Source organism: Colius striatus, chromosome 8 (genome assembly GCF_028858725.1).
Source record: "Colius striatus isolate bColStr4 chromosome 8, bColStr4.1.hap1, whole genome shotgun sequence".
Taxonomy (NCBI): Eukaryota; Metazoa; Chordata; class Aves; order Coliiformes; family Coliidae; genus Colius; species Colius striatus.
The window spans coordinates 21,512,162-21,527,613 of NC_084766.1; the positions used below are offsets into that span (position 1 = coordinate 21,512,162).

General features: G+C 44.6%; 1 protein-coding gene across 3 annotated transcripts in view; it reads left to right on the forward strand.

The window, feature by feature from the left end:
- The first annotated feature begins 5,506 nt into the window (after positions 1-5,506).
- The window catches only part of TBC1D12 (TBC1 domain family member 12), a 44,947-nt gene continuing 35,001 nt past the window's right edge, over positions 5,507-15,452 (forward strand). For 2 of the 3 annotated variants that reach the window (XM_062001489.1, XM_062001490.1), the window contains exon 1: positions 5,934-6,948. In XM_062001489.1, the coding sequence (XP_061857473.1) occupies positions 6,098-6,948 (851 nt within the window). In that variant the 5' untranslated portion in view covers positions 5,934-6,097. Of the gene's footprint in view, positions 5,611-5,933; positions 6,949-15,452 lie in introns of those variants that run through there. The other variant, XM_062001491.1, reaches the window with a different exon arrangement.

Consider the following 15,452-nt stretch of genomic DNA (forward strand, 5'->3'; position numbering starts at 1 on the left):
GGCTCTTACTGCTGCTAGGAAAACATCTGAGTCTCCCTGGGAGCACAAGCAGCTCCACAACAGTGGCCTAAACTTTGAAATAATGGATGAAAGGCCCTGAAACCTCTGGGCAGTGGCACTTGTGTGGCTTCTCCTTGAATCCCTAGCACCTAGGCACAAAACTTACCCTCTCACTCTTTCCTAAGAGAATGCTCTCCTGAAGATAGTGCAGATGAGCTTATGAGATTGACTTCAAGTGAGCTAACTTGCCCTTTACAGAAGTTCTCTCTTCATTGACCTATAAAAATGCTTAGAGATAGCATCATTCTGGGCCTTGGACTCTCTATATCTTGGCCTCAGTACTGGAGTCCCCTGAAATCCCTGCAACAGCAGTAATAAGAAAAAGTAAATACATCTCACCACTCTGTAGGAGATTAATGACACAGAAACAGATCATCAGTCTCCTCAAACCACTTCCTATTCTTTTCCTTGATGAAATACAAATACAGGAGATAGGAAGATGGCTGAAGCTTAGGCAACTGTATCTACTGTGGTAGGTAGCCCTGGACAAAACAAGTATCATGATTTTGGAGTCAATAGGGACATTCCCTTTGATTTTCACCACCAGACCTGTCATAGAAATGGTTTTTAATAATTTTAGGCTTAGCACTTTCAATAGCCATACTGATTTTAAAATGTACTGGTTTATTAGGTTTTGTGTGCAGGCATTCAAAATACAAAGCTGCCTCACCTTCTTTATGGCAAAGTGCCAGTGATAAGAAAAACCATGGGTGTTCACTTAGATGGGGTTTCCCAAGTTTCATTCCATATGACAGCTGGCTATCATTTGCATCGGGCTATATTTGCTAGGGCTCGTCAGTTATCTGACTCCAAAGAGGAAAGGTGTTTCCTGGTTTATGGCAAAAGTATGCTCTTGAAAGAGACACTACCAGCATTCGATGAGCAGTCTAGGTAAACATATGGTGTTACTGCAAAGTATGAATGTTTATGGTAAGACTAGTTTGCAGGCTTTGCAATCTAAATTCACTGTGCTAAAATGATGGTCAAGAGAATTGTAGCCACAGCCCTTTCTTGGGTTTTGTTTTTTTCTGGTAGAGATAATCCTGACAGACCTTTGAACTTAAACTACTAGATACATTTGCTCAAGGTGTTAAACATCTGAGGTTTTTAAAATTTCCCACTAGATCTGAGCCCCCATGGAGATGTCCGTTTGGTAGGGAAATCAGATCACTACATTCTGCATTTCAGTGACAGGTTCTTGCTCCTGAAGCTCCTGAACACCTTCAGATTTTCTCCATACTGCCAGTGGCACTGTGTAAGCATAGTTCTGCACGGGCCACACACCAAAGTATGCAGAGTTCACAACCATTTGTTTTTAGCACTGCTGACAGTATACCTTGTCATAAATGTTTGCCAAGATTAGATTCTCTGCCTGTGTTCACAGCCTCCTTGAAAACATTTGCCTGGCTTATGTTATTGTGGGATATTCCTTAGGCTTTAAACTTGGGAGTAAAAAATGGTCTATATCACTAAAATCTGTAACTGGATATGGCAACACAAATGGAAATCAGAGATGAAACTAATGACCTGGAATTGTGCTAATTATATGAGAGCTGTGTGACATTTGCTAAGTGTTCAGACCTTTGAAAGGGTGCAGTTATAAACAGGGGCTATTCCTAATGAAGGGCAGTATTAAAAGGCCAGCTGTCAGAAACAGTCAAGGAGGCAGACAGGTCTACTTCTCTGCTGCTGGTGCATTTCAGAACCAAGGGGGCTATCTCTCTCAGGTGTAAAGTCTGAGTCGCTGTAGCACACTATAAATCTCTGGAACAAGGGGCAGGGTTGCAGTTCATGTAAACTTTGAATAGTAAGGAGTGTAGAAGCCTGACTTACTCCTTACATGATATTTTAATTGTAAACTCTTTGGAAGAAATTCTACATGTGCTATTTATTTGCACACTGTCTCAGTCAGAACTTGTTTAGCTGCAAGTAGCCTGTGTTGTAATATAAAATAATCCAGTGAAGATTGCTTCCTTTGTCTTTGAATGACTACCAGCGAGAACAAACTAGTCAGATTTCTCTCACTTAGCTCCTGTTTAACACGGATCCTCTTGCTACCACCCTAAAACTGGCATAGCACTCAGAGCTGAGCCTTCTGTGGTAGAAGATACTGCTCTATTCTTTCTAACATCCAAAATGCTTGGGAGTATCCTCTCCATATCAGAGAGATTTTAAAAACTGAACTGGATGCTTTGTTAGTGTAGAGAAGGTTTTAGTAAAAGAACTCTGCTTCACATTTATGTAACGTGATTCACTCTTTCTATGCAGAATCTTATTTGGTAAATTTGCCTCCTTCGTAAGGGTCACCTCAGAGAGCCAGGAGCACAAAGGATCCTATTAAATGCAAATTGCCCTAATCTGTCTGAAGACAATACAAAATCACTGCCTGATAAGTTATTGGCAATATTCAACTAAACAGCTATTTTCTTTTCACTAATAAATTATGTTATCATGTGAAAAAGTCTAAAACATTGGATACTAAGGATCTCACTACTAGATCAGAACTATAGTGTAAGTAATGTTATTTTTTACAGTATCAGGCATCAGCACAGTTGCTGTATGGTGCAGTTAGGGCAGAATCCCATGTTGTATTTTCTTCAATGTCAGGGTAAAGATACGAGGTTCTCACTTTGGTCACTCAGTCCCAAGCTCCAGCCACAGTTGAAGTCTCTTTCATCTGTGATGATTACATTGTTTTGAGGGCCCTACCCTAACATTATCAGTCAGTGAAACAATGTGGGACTTTGACTTTCTGAACCAAAGGATTTCACAGCTCTGCTGGAATAACTGCAACATGTGACTTAACTCACAAGTCTCCAAATGTGATCCTTCACTTTCAGTCCTTTCAGCCACCCCACTCTTAAAATTTCTGGATTTGTAACCACCTATCTGCTGTTTATTCCCCATCTGTTCCCTGTGGATTGATGACAAACCTCTACAGATTCCAGATTACCCACTTATCCAAATCAGAATGACCTTCTAACAGGAAACTAGTTGCCTGGGGGAGCATGCACTTTTCTGTGAATTGCTGCCTTGACTTTCAGATACTTGGCTCAAAGGTATTTCATTATCAGCTATGTGCAAACTGTGTAATACTCATCCCTGATAATTACACCTTTAGTTCTTTACTTCATTGGAGTATCCCTTGGGATTGAGCAGTAGAGCTTCAACATCCACATTCAGGTCCAAACTCCATCATACAGGAGTGATTTAAAATCCAAAATATTATTTGGAAATCTGTTTGGTGATTTTAAGTATATATAAACGATTAATTTGCCTGTTCGGCAAGTGTCCTAAAGGTGGAAATCAATGCAAATGCAGTGAACCAAGTGGGGTTTCTTTTCTGTGCAAAACAACCTGCTGCCCTTTGGAATCCCTGGCATAATTACCAACTATCCCTGCTGAAGTGACTGAAGTAAGTTCACCATAAGACAATCCTGTGTTACAGTCTCGGTACCAGTCTTCATTTCACTTAAGTTGTTTAACACCTGGTGCTGTTTTGCAGGTTCTGCATTAATTAACTCATAGTCTACTCAAGAGTGATGCTGCCATACAGCATCCCAGGTAAACAGTGAACACTGTTAACAATGAGCACAAACACTCCATTGATTTCTGAGTGTTTCCTTAAACCTAAATTCCTCACTAGTAAAGAGAGGCAGAGGGAGCCTCTCTAGCACTGAGCAAGCACGCTGATCAGACCCTAATGTGTCTGAGATGACCTGGGTATCACAGTGAAGAACAGAAAGCTTACCCACTTAGTTGAAGCAAAAAGCTTAATTAAAAAGCTTTAGTTAACAACAACAACAAAAGCCTAATTAATTCATCTTTGCTAATGGTTTGTTTTGAAGGAGTAGCCTGCAAAGTGGTCCCACAAGCAGTTAAACTAGAATATCCAAAGGATAAGTCATCCTGGCAACCTTCAGGGGGCATTTCTGCAAGCAGCTGAGGGTCCTTTAAATGGCACACCTGTAGCTGGATGAGGCTGCATGCCTGCTATCAAGACAAGCAAGGCAAAACAGAACAAAATTGGATTTGTTTCTTCTCCTGTCTCTGAGATCCCAAGTATTTGCCAGCCACTCCAGTCAAAAGGGTGACTCCAGGCATCAGATGTGCTTGTTATGTATGCGATACACAGTGTTGCACACCTGAACTCAGAAATGCAGTCACAAGATGATAAAAAGAGAAAAAACTCTGTCAACATCTTTATTTTTCTTTCTTTGCTAAAGCAACATCTGGAAGGCTTTATGTTGCAAATTCCTAATAAGAAGTCGTAACAAAATGCAGCTTTCTATTTAGATGAAGATTCCCAGTTAAATCTTTTTAAAATGTCCAGAGTTTTCAAGAAAACAAAACCAAAATATATTAAGAGGATATCTGCTCATTTCCATGTGGTGGGTGAGGCCTCTCTCTCTTGGCATGCCTCCCTTTTAAAAGCAAGGACTGCCACTCCCCCCCCCCAACTACTGAAGGTGGGGTTACCAAATGGAGACCTTCTCTGGCCAAAGATTTCCAAGGGAATGGCACTCCCCTTGCTACCAGATGTGAGTATTTACTGTAAGAATACAAAGGTAATCTGTTGGGATGAGATGCTACCTTTGGTGCTTGCCTAGGATGAGTGGTAGCAAGCTATACCTTTCATGGGCTGTTACCTCTCTGGAGACCTGAAGCCCCTTTGCCTGGGACTTTTGGTTTCGTTGCTTCATTAGGTGGAGGAGACTATAATAATTTGTTTTTTTCCTGAAGAAATGCAGTAGGAAACACAGATGCTGGGCTCTTGACATCCTACGTATCTTTCATCCACCTCCCTGGAGTTCATCTGCGGAGCTATGAGATCCCAGTGCTGCTCTGGAGAGGATTTCACCCCATGATTCCTAACTGCCTCTTCTAGTTCTCTTTCCTTTATCTCTCGTTCCCCTTAGACTCTCAAGTATGTGTTATTTATGTCCTATCTCCTCCTAAAAGAGCCCCAGGCAGGCCTGGGCTATGCCTCGCCTGCCCTGTCATCCGTGGCCAGGGCAGCCCGCGCCCTGCCGCTGCCTTCGCCTGCCCGGGGACTCGCTCTTGCGATATGCCCTGCTCTGTCCGGCCCCAGCACGGCTGCCTCTCTCTCCCCTTGCCGCACGGGCAAAGGGTGCGGATGCCTCCTGCCCTGCCTCAGGCGCCGCAGCCCCTTCGCCTCACCTCCCGCCAGCACACCTTAACCTGTGGCAGCCGGCGCCCCTCGCGGCTGTTGAGCATCTTTTTATTACTTTCCCTCTTTGAAAAAAAAAAAAAGGGGAAATGTGAAACTACTGAACGCCCTGCGGGTCCCCTCGTAAGCCCGGCCGCGCCTCGCCTCCTGCCCTCGGGTGCTCCGTGGGCGAGCAGGGCGGGGCAGGCGAAGGCGACCGCGGCAGCCGCGGTGCAGTGCGCCTGCCCGGCCGCCGGCGCGGGGGAAAGCGGCCTGCCGCGAGGCTTGCGGGGGTGCTGGGGGAGCCGGAGCGTCCCGCGAACTGTTTCGATCCCCGCGGGAGCGGGCGGGCGGCGAGGCCCGGAGCGCCGGTCCGAGCGGTGGGTGTGGGCCCGGCTCAGGGGGCGGGAGGATGCCGCCGGCTGAGCCCTTCGGTGGCGAAGGGCGGGACGCGGCACGCCGGGGACTGCGGTGACTGCGCGCGTCGTCCGGGGGAAATACGGTAGCGGCGGGAGGGGCCTGCGAGGCGCCGCTCTGGCGGGGAAGATCCTGCCCAGTTGGCAGCTCTATGGTTCCGGCTGTGGCTGCGCCGGGGAGCACGGGCGCGCGCTTCCTGCCCTGCCTCCCCATGGTGCCTTTCCGGGGGGAAGGGCCGCCGCCGGCGCCGCGCGCCTGCGTGAGCCGGGCCCGCCGCCCCCCCGCCGAGGCCACTGTCCGACGCGGTGCGCGGCGCCGGCTGCCAGCGCTCGCGGCGCCGCCGGTGCGGACGAACGCGCGCGCCCCGCCCCCCTCGGCCCCCGCTGCGCCGGGGGGGCCGCGTCCCCGCCCCGCCGCGCCGCTGGCAGCCCCGGAGCTCCGCGGCGGCAAATGGTGGGGCCGGACGATGCCGGAGCTCCGGGCGGCGCAGCCGTGCTTCCCGCGGGCCGGCAGGAGGCGGCGGAGGAGGAGACGGAGGAGGAGGACGGGGAGCGGGATGGGAGCCGGGGCTTGAACCGGAGGAGCGGCGGGCCGGGGCAAGAGCGGTTGCTGCAGCGGTACCTGGCGGCGCTCGGCCCCGCCGCGGCGGCGGCGGCGGGGGGGAAGCGCTTCCCGGAGAAGCCCGCCAACGGGGCCGCCTATGCCGTGGGCCCCCCCGCGAGGATGACCAACGGGGACGTGGGCTTCCTGCTGCTGCCGCCGCAGGGGCCGCCGCCGTCGCCACCCGCTCGGGCGGGACGGGCCGAGCCGAAGCGGGATGAGCCAGGAGAGGAGGAAGCGAAACTGCAGAACGGGGGCTTCTTCCTCAGCCCGCCCGGCCCGGGGGGCGGCGGTGGCGGCGGCGGAGTCCCTGGGGGAACTGCCTTGGAAGAGCCGCTGAGGAGCTGCCGGCTGCGTAGCGAGGCGGACCGACGCGGAGGAGCGGCAGAGGCGGCCGCCGGCAGCCCCCCGCCGTCCCTCCGCCCGGGAGACGACGCCGGCAGCGGGGCGCAGGCCGTCCCCAGCGTGGGGACTTCCCAGGGCCTGGCGGAGCCCACTGCCCTGCCCCCGGCGCCTCTCGGCTTCACGGACGTGAACCTCAACTCCCGCAACACGTACGAGGTGAGCCGGCGCCGCAGCGCGCCGGAGCACCTGCCTCACGGAGGAGCGGCGCCCGCGGCGTCGTCGCAGGAGCCGGCGGAGAGAGTCCGGCGGACGGGCATCGCCGGCGCCGGCAGCAGCTTTGCCGAGTTCTTCACCAGGTAAAGGAGCAGGTAGCGGGGCCAATACTGGCGCCCCCCGGCGGAACCCGGTCTTGAGCCGGGGCGGGACAGGGGTTGGAGGTAGGCTGGATGCCCCGGAGGCGGCGGCTGAGGTCTGCTGCGCCGATGCACTGGACGTGGTGGGGTTGTCTGAAGGACCGTGTCTCGGGTCAGCAGTGTCTTACTGCTGGTCAGATGATGAACAATTATAACCTCAGCGGTATCTTTTGCCACTGAGTAAATATTGCTACAGCAAGAAAGAGGCTTTGCGTTGGATGTGAGGGTAATATGCTAAATATACTCCTGCTGCTTCAAACTACATGGACTTCAAACTGCAATTTGTTTCCTGTGCCAGAGCATTTTATTGTCTGAATGAATGCAGTGACACTGATTAAACTACTTGGGGAATAAGGTGAAAATTGCTGAATTGGTGATTCTGAGAATCATCATGAAAGTTGCAAAGGCTCGTAAAGCTTTCGCTACCTGTTGACAGTGTAGATAGAGTTTACATATTTATTTTCAAGTGTGATGTGGAAAGCTTCAAGGATGGGATTTGTGCTCAAATTAATTGAGCTACTGTGAAGTTTCTAGCATAAACCCCAAAACTTTAGGACATCCAGCCTCGTTACCTGGGGGCTCAGTAGCATTGCTCACTCTCTAATGTATTACACAGGAGATGCATCTTGACTGTGATAGTTTATAGCATACTCTGTACTACTTTTCTCATGTTCAAAGATGGGAGTTTGAGTTCCAAATTTCTAACAGTTTTTATCCTTCAGAGCCCTGGGGTTTGTAGTTACTGTGTGACAGTCACTGTGATAGCACAGCGTGTCTAAGTCTGTGGAGAAGACAAGATTAAATCCATCTAAGTGAAGAATTGATATAGGAGAATTGATATAGGAGAATTGATATCTCAAGGTAGGATCCTGAATTGAGAAATTGGCTCCTCTGCTGGCCCTCGGGAAAGGGAGAGATGGATAAGGTTAGTGGTAGTTGCAGGGTAAGTTTCATATCTCCACTGTATTTCAGGGATGAGTTGAGAGATGTGCTTCCATTCCCACTCTTTCCTATTAGCATTCTTCCCTCCCACACCATATTTTCCCTCCTGGTGTGTGGACTGCAGTACATCTACTTCATGTTGCTTCATTACTTCAACCATTACTTGAACACTTGGACCAGTAACATTGGTTCTTGCTGCTTTTTGCCCCAGAGCAATAGCTTAATGAAATTCTGGAGAATTTTCCTTGTAGAAAAGACTGAACTTGATGTGCAGTAGAAGTCATTGTCAATATGTGCTGATGTTTGCTGTGTTCTGTGAAGGCTTGGGTAGTACGTGGAAAATTAAAGTTAATTGCTTCTGTCCTAGAAAAAGTTATACTGCTGACACCTCAGTGAAAAGAAAGTTCTTGTCTTCTGAGCTATTTCTGATACTTTAAAAGCTTAGACTTCTCACCTTTTTTTTAACTGGTCAGATTCATTCAAAACCAACAGTCGCTATAAGTAGATATTTCTCTAGTTCTTAGAGAAATATCTTGATGTATAAAAATTGCCCTGTGATTGAATGTTCATAGCAACTATACTTCCTTGGGAAGCTTCTCAGCAGACGGTTGCTTGTATTTTTGAATGAGCACAGAGCCGTGAATTATGTTGCTCCCCAAATTTTAAATTGTACCAGGTGGCTGTATTCTATCAAAAGTACCTGGTGAGATAACAACTCATGTTTTATTAGACTGTGTACCTGCTCCCACAGTGTATGAGAAAAGGTGCTAGATGTGATAAACACAGGTAGTTCCACAGTCTGGAGTGTCTTAAATAGGATATTTTACACTTGTAATGCTGTCTGGTTTACAAACTGTAAAATTTTTTCTAATAGTCATAATTACATGGAAATTCTTTAAAAGGCTGGACATTTATTATTGTTATTTAAAAAAAGAGAAGGCAAGGAGGGGGAAGTCCTACTGCCTTCAATGAGAAAGCTTTGTTGTACTTGTCCTGTCAGACAGTTTGGTCATGGCAGATCTGGGTTAGGAGGCTGCTGTTTCCAGCTGCCTGTTCTCAGCTCTTCAGTTGTCAGGTTGGGCTGCTTCACAGCTCTTTGATATCATCCATGTTAATTGTCTGTCTGAGTTTCATGGAACAGGAGGAGAAACCGTGGAGGTGTGAGGTAGGGGAAAAAACGAGCAGCTGTCAATGGCAGCATCTTACCCAGTAATAATTTTTCTAAGAACATGGGGAAGTTTGCATCAATGACTAAAGCTTTTTGTTTGTTTGTTAGTTTTCAGGTAAGTATTAGGGGTAATGTTTGACCCTTGGATCTTAAGTTGTGTTTGTAAAAAAAAATTAACTCTATCAAATCAATGCTAACAACTTTCAACTGAAAAATAATCAGTTTTGATGTCTCTTTGTTCTACTTCTTTGTTTCTCTCTAAATCAGAGGTATGTGGAGCAAAGTGCTGTGGCAAGGAAAATTGCATGACTATGGTCACTTGTCTCCACTGTTCTACTGTTATGGTCAGAGCATTAAGTGGCTTCTTGAAAGTCACCTGTCACTGCTTTGTACTCCCGTGTATGATTCATAATGTAGTCATATATAGGCACTGTTCTTAGGATTTGTGGTCTTACATAGCAGCTTAGAGGTGCTGTGCTCCATTCTTGGGTTACTGGATCGCTTTCAGTAGCCCCAGTGGATTGCTGTTGGGTACAGAATGGTTCAGTGAGCAGGAATGCTGCATGGACAGTAGAATTAAAGCCATGGTGATTACCTTGACTGCAATATGCTTTATCCCCCAAAGCAGCACACACAGAGCAGAACAGTAAACAAAAAAGGGCAAGCAGCAGAGAGTATTCCAGGGCTGAGATAAAGCCACAGTAATTCTGAACTACTTCTAAAGATGAATTATACTTTATAATTCTACATGTTTGCACCAGACATCTTCTCAGTTTTTGTAGTTATTGTTGCTTTCCAACTTGGGTATTTACTAGATGAATTTGGGTATCTGGTAGTTGTCAAAGTTTCTCATTCCTGGATTCAAAGCTTGCTGTTCACAACAGCAGTGTACTTCCTTTGCTATATTAAAGCACCATTTTACCCAAATGCATGTTTTCCAGAATTCATCTAATGAGTTTTCCTGATAAAATCACAAAGAGCTTAATTCATTACTGCCACATCTCATAGGTCTTCAGGATGTGCTGTGAGCAGTAAGTGTAAGGGGCTGTAAGCACATGTGGTAGTTGACATGTAAAAACTGTCTTTAGTCTTATCCTTCCTTCTTCACTCAGAATGGTTGTGCTTATTGTCTAGAAGTTTTGAAAAATCTTTACTCAAGGAGATGATGGTAAGTTGAAGCAAGTCAGTATATGTAGGGACAAAGAATTGAGGAATTGCTGGAGCCTGCATCTTTTCTCTCTATAAACACAGTTATGTGATTTGGTAAGTAGGTAGTTCTTGAAAAGCTTCTAATCTTGTTGCTCCTACAAATGTCCTTGACAGAGAGATCCACTTCCCTGAGTATTTTTACTCATATACATAGAAATGTCTCCAGATCTGTAGCTTGTTTCAATTTCTTACTAAGTAGCACTCGCAGCTCTTGGAGCTATAGAAGCTTATATGTCATCTACTGTTGCATCTTGTGAATGTTTAATACCAGAATCAATGTTTCTCTTCTTGTATAGAGCTTTTCAGTTTTCTAGATCAGCAGGAAATTGAAGGGGATGTAGTGTGCATCTACGGGGGGGGGGGGGGGGGGGGAAGATCTTTTTTTGAGAGTTTTAGTCAAAAATGAAAGTCAAGTGAGGAAGGAGCTGTCCTACTTGTGACAGATCTCCTAAACCTTCTGTTTGCATAAAGGTCAAAGAACAGATTGATGGGAGCAATTCATGATGTTCAGTTTGTATTCCTGTATGGCCTGTGCCTATATCTTGGTCAGTTCCTGCTGACATCCTGAAAGATGTGTTTGGTTTTGATGTTGGGGTTGTTTTTTAACCAGTTCAGATTTAAAAAAAACCAAACAAAACAACAACAAAAAACAACCAAACCCAACCATAAATACGCAGTGTCTCTAACAGGTCAAGGAAATGATGTTGACAATATGTTGGAAAGATAATTGAAGAGTGAAGGGAATAGAACAAAACTTCCCCGCCAGAAATTGTGAGGGCACCTTTCTGTCTTTTTGTCAGACCTAGTTTTTTTACTTTCTCTACTTCTCTAAGCATTCTTGTAACTTAAATGAAACAAGCAGGTACTTATAATTTAGTTGAATTAAAACTGACTGGAGAAAGTGAGCAAGAGCATCTGGATCCAAATCTGTGACTCAAACTTCACACAGTATTCTTTTCTTTCCTGATTTAGAGACATAATTAACTTGATAAAAATAGGAAAAAGTATTCATATTATCAAAATAAGCTCTTCTGTAGATTTGTTAATTTACTTTCTCCTATGAGTGCTTTATTGTATGAAGTTGTGTTGACATGTTGGTCAGTTTCTGGCTTTCATTGGTATGAATAACATGATAACTTAAGTAAAAAAAACCCAAACATAACTGTAGCAAACTTTGAAGACAAATGCTTAGCAAGGATTTCTTTCTTCAACTCTCAATAACTGTATACATAGAAAATTTTACCCAAATTATATAAACTTTTTATTTATAAAAACGTCAAGGGGATATCTCTGCACATCTAAAGTTTCTCTCAAAAGTGAGGATCCTGCTGTAGCAAATTCTGACAACAGCCTTGTTTTTATTAGTGAATCACTTCCAAGCAGCTCACGAAAAGGAGGAAGTCCTCAGGGTCTATGAGCTGAAACTGCCTATTTGAAAAAGCTTCACTCCTGGGACTCATGACATCAAGGTTTTAAAGAGTTTTGTCTTTCTGGAAAACATTAGCAATGGGTGTGTAACGTGCTGTGCACACATGTTATCATTCTGGCTAGGCTGTCTGTTGAGTAGCAAACCAAAGTTAAATTTCAGATGCACAATCAGAAGAATCATATGCTGATTTAACTCTGGATAGGTATCAGAGTGCTCTCTGGAGCCAGTCTTCCCCCAGCCCTCACTCAAAAACTGACTGAACAGATGTCACTTCCAAGACCGTGGAGCTGTATGCGTTATGTTGATCAATTTAAATTACTCAAAGGATTGTTAGCAAATTCTTTGCTCTCCTTGGTAGATAGTGTAATATTCTGTGTTGGTACAGATATTTGCTCTGGAAGTCTTATAATACTAATAGGATTTTTCCTGAAGTAAGTTCTCCTTAAATGTAGTCACTTTGGCAAGATTTTGTGGGTAATTTTTTTCAAGCCAAACAGCTGATGTTGTTCTTTAGTGTTGCAGTTGCTGTTCGTTTTGCTAAGGAATCTTTTAAAGAGGCGTTTAAACTTAACCTGAAAATTTCTTTCACCTCACTTCACTTTGCAGAAGGCATTTTCCATTCCTTGATCTCTTCCGCTTATTTTGTCACAGAATTTCTTACAGACTCAATATATTGAGTGTAGTGTGACAAAATGAATGAGACCTCTCTTCTGAATTGGCTATGACTAAAAGAAGAATGTTTTACATGGAAAACAACCACCAAAGGAGGTTGCTTTAATCACAGCTGGCCTCTAAGAAAATGATAGTTTTATGCTTTTGCTCTTCTGGCTGTTCAATTATTCATTAGGCGATTTTGTCCTGATTGTTTAAGAATGAAAAAGGAGTTTAAGGGTTTTGGTCACGTTTCATTCGTGCGAATGCAAAAATTGTTATTCCTCTCTTTGATTTCTGGGAACTGCTGAGATGTTTATGATATAACGCCTGTCCTTTTTTTTCATCCCTTATTCGTCTTGTTTGCTGTGCAGCTGGAAAGGGACTAGGTTTGTTAAATTGCATAGTAAGCGTTGCTTTGTGTCTCATTCTCAGACTGTGCCATGCTTCTTGATCTTTTTAAATTGTTTTCTAAGGAAGTGAAGCTTAGGCAGTTATTGCCCGATCTTTCTGATATCACAGTCTGTTAGCCAAATTCAAGCTTCTCTGAGAGGGCTAGAATATGAAAATCCTGCAGGTTTTTGAATGAAGACGGAGCACAAGGAGAGCTTGCAAAAGAGCTCTGTATTTGCAGAAACCAGTCAACTGTGCAAACCACTTGTCCAGTGTATCGCTTGTGGCCTGGCACTGGGGGAGCAGTGTGAGAGGTGGATGGATATTGAGTGGGTGAACTTATAATTTCAAAAAGTAGAAAACTAGTTTTCATGGTCATAGATGAGTTTATTTTTCCAGGACTTCTCAGAGCCAAGCACTCAGACTGGTGTTCTTACAAGTTCCTTTCTTCTTAACAGAAAATAATTCCCATAGCCTCCAAGAGGAAGGTTTTGGCAGGATTTTTCCATCCTTCTCTAAGGTACTCTTTTATTAAGAATAAACCATTTTCAATTTCCATTGGTATACTGGGAACTTTTATTTAATGTGCTCTCAGATAAGTGAGAGAGTCTCCCTTGATTAGGTAGTATAATAAAAACTGCCTTCTTGTCTCACCTCGCCTAGGGCAGTTCTGTGATTTAAACAAACTTCCTGAAGGCCAGCTATAGAAACAGGGAAACTAAGCAATGGTCTAGAAGGATAAAAGATACCAGAGGGCAACAAAAGACCTTATAACCCTTTTGCTTCTAGTGGAGCCTTAGGAACCTAGGTTTTCTGCTGCCTGTGTTGCCGAGATCTGCTTTGGCATGCTGAGGAAGATGCTGTGGGAGAAGGGCGGTTGTACTTTATATGTCTTAGTCGTGATCCAAGAACAACGATGCCAGTTGCTCTGCTTTCTGTAGCAGGGGAAGCTTGGCCCTGGCCAGGTCTTGAACCCAGCAAAACTCACTCCTACCTGTATTGATTCAGTTGCCAAATGCATTAATTAGTGCAGCATCTAATCTCGCTGGTGGGCAAAAATGAAGCTATTTGTATGCTCAATGCCAGCATGCTTTAAAAAAACCAAACAAACCATGAACTGCTAAAGGTATTTGTGTGGTTTGTAGCTGTGAAATGGGAAGCATTGCAGATGCCAAAGTACAGTATCTAGTTAGTGTAAACTTAAGGTGTTTTGCAAGTTGTGTGCTGTTCCTCAAGCTCTGCAGTCAGCTGAGTGTGTAGTTTGGGGAATTTCTTCCATGCTTTGTAAACCTCAAAACTGTCAGCCCAACCTGAAAGGAATCAGTCTGTTGCATATTAATATCAGCTGTCTAACAGATCAAAACCAGATTCTTGCATTTTTCTGTTATTTCCGAAATTTATCACTGAAGCAGGGACATAAAAAATACACTGTGAATTTCTAACCACAGCAGAAATCTGCTACAAAATTGGTACAGTAGTATTGCATTACACGATCAAATAGTAGATAGGCATGGGACCAGAAGGGGAAAGTATTAGCTGAGGCTTAACCAGGCTGGTCAGACTAGTAAGTATCATCAACTCTTGGCATAGTCTTCAAAATAAAACTTTGCTCTGTGTTTGAACTCACAGTTCACAGACTTGCAGAGTGTGTCAAAGATGGAAATCTTTCTATTCTTTGTCTTGAAAGCATATCTCATATAGGAACATTTGAACTGTAGGTATAGTGACTGCCCTGATAAAGCTGGTGAATTTTGCATTAACTGAAAGTGACTCACTACTTAGAACAGTTTCAGGTAGTTAGCTTCATTAGTTTTTACTTCCATCAGCTCACCAAGGTATCTCACAGAACTTGCTGTTATCAGGAAACAAAGAGAATGTCTCTTCACTGCTTCTGGTATTTATTTGATCCTCTGTGAGCTGCTGTAGCTCATTAAGCTGGGAAGTGAAAAAATGTGAATGATTTTTCTGTGGGATTAGTGAATTGAATTGACTTGCAAGGTATGGAGAGTCTCAGAACTGGTGCAGCAAAGGGATATAGAACATTACTGGTTCAAGGAACAGAAATGGACTTCCACTTAGCAGAGCTGAAACAGCTTGGCTGTTAGGTGTGTGTAGAAGAGGAAAGGGTCTTATTCCCCTAGTACTTTTTTACTCAGCATGTTACTGGTTAACCAGCTATGGCTTTGCTGGAGTAGATGTTCCTGGCCATGCAATAAACAGAAGATCGTCTGTAATCATCTGGTAGAAATTCTCCACTTTTTGCATCTGTGATCTAGGATTTCGATTTAGATTCTGTGGGCAAGTGATATTTGGTTATTACAGAAGATTGACCTTAGTGTTTGGGATAGCGTAAAAATAGCTGCTGAAGTGCCTGGTAAAATATGAAGATGATAAATTAGTTTGGCATAGAGCTCTGGTTTGCTAGTTCACTCTGAAAAGTAAAGATAAGGCCACACTGATTGTCTTCCTTTACTCCTTTTGTACTTGAGGATTCTGAAATTAACTGTGTCTATTACCTTCCATATGTATTTGCTTGTTTACAAGTGTGTTTGCTTGAGCCTGTTTATAAAACTGACTTGTGCAACAGCTCTTTGTTAATAGTATAATGTAGACTGTGGAATCTGCCAGGGGAGCCTGTAAAGCCACTTTGGGACT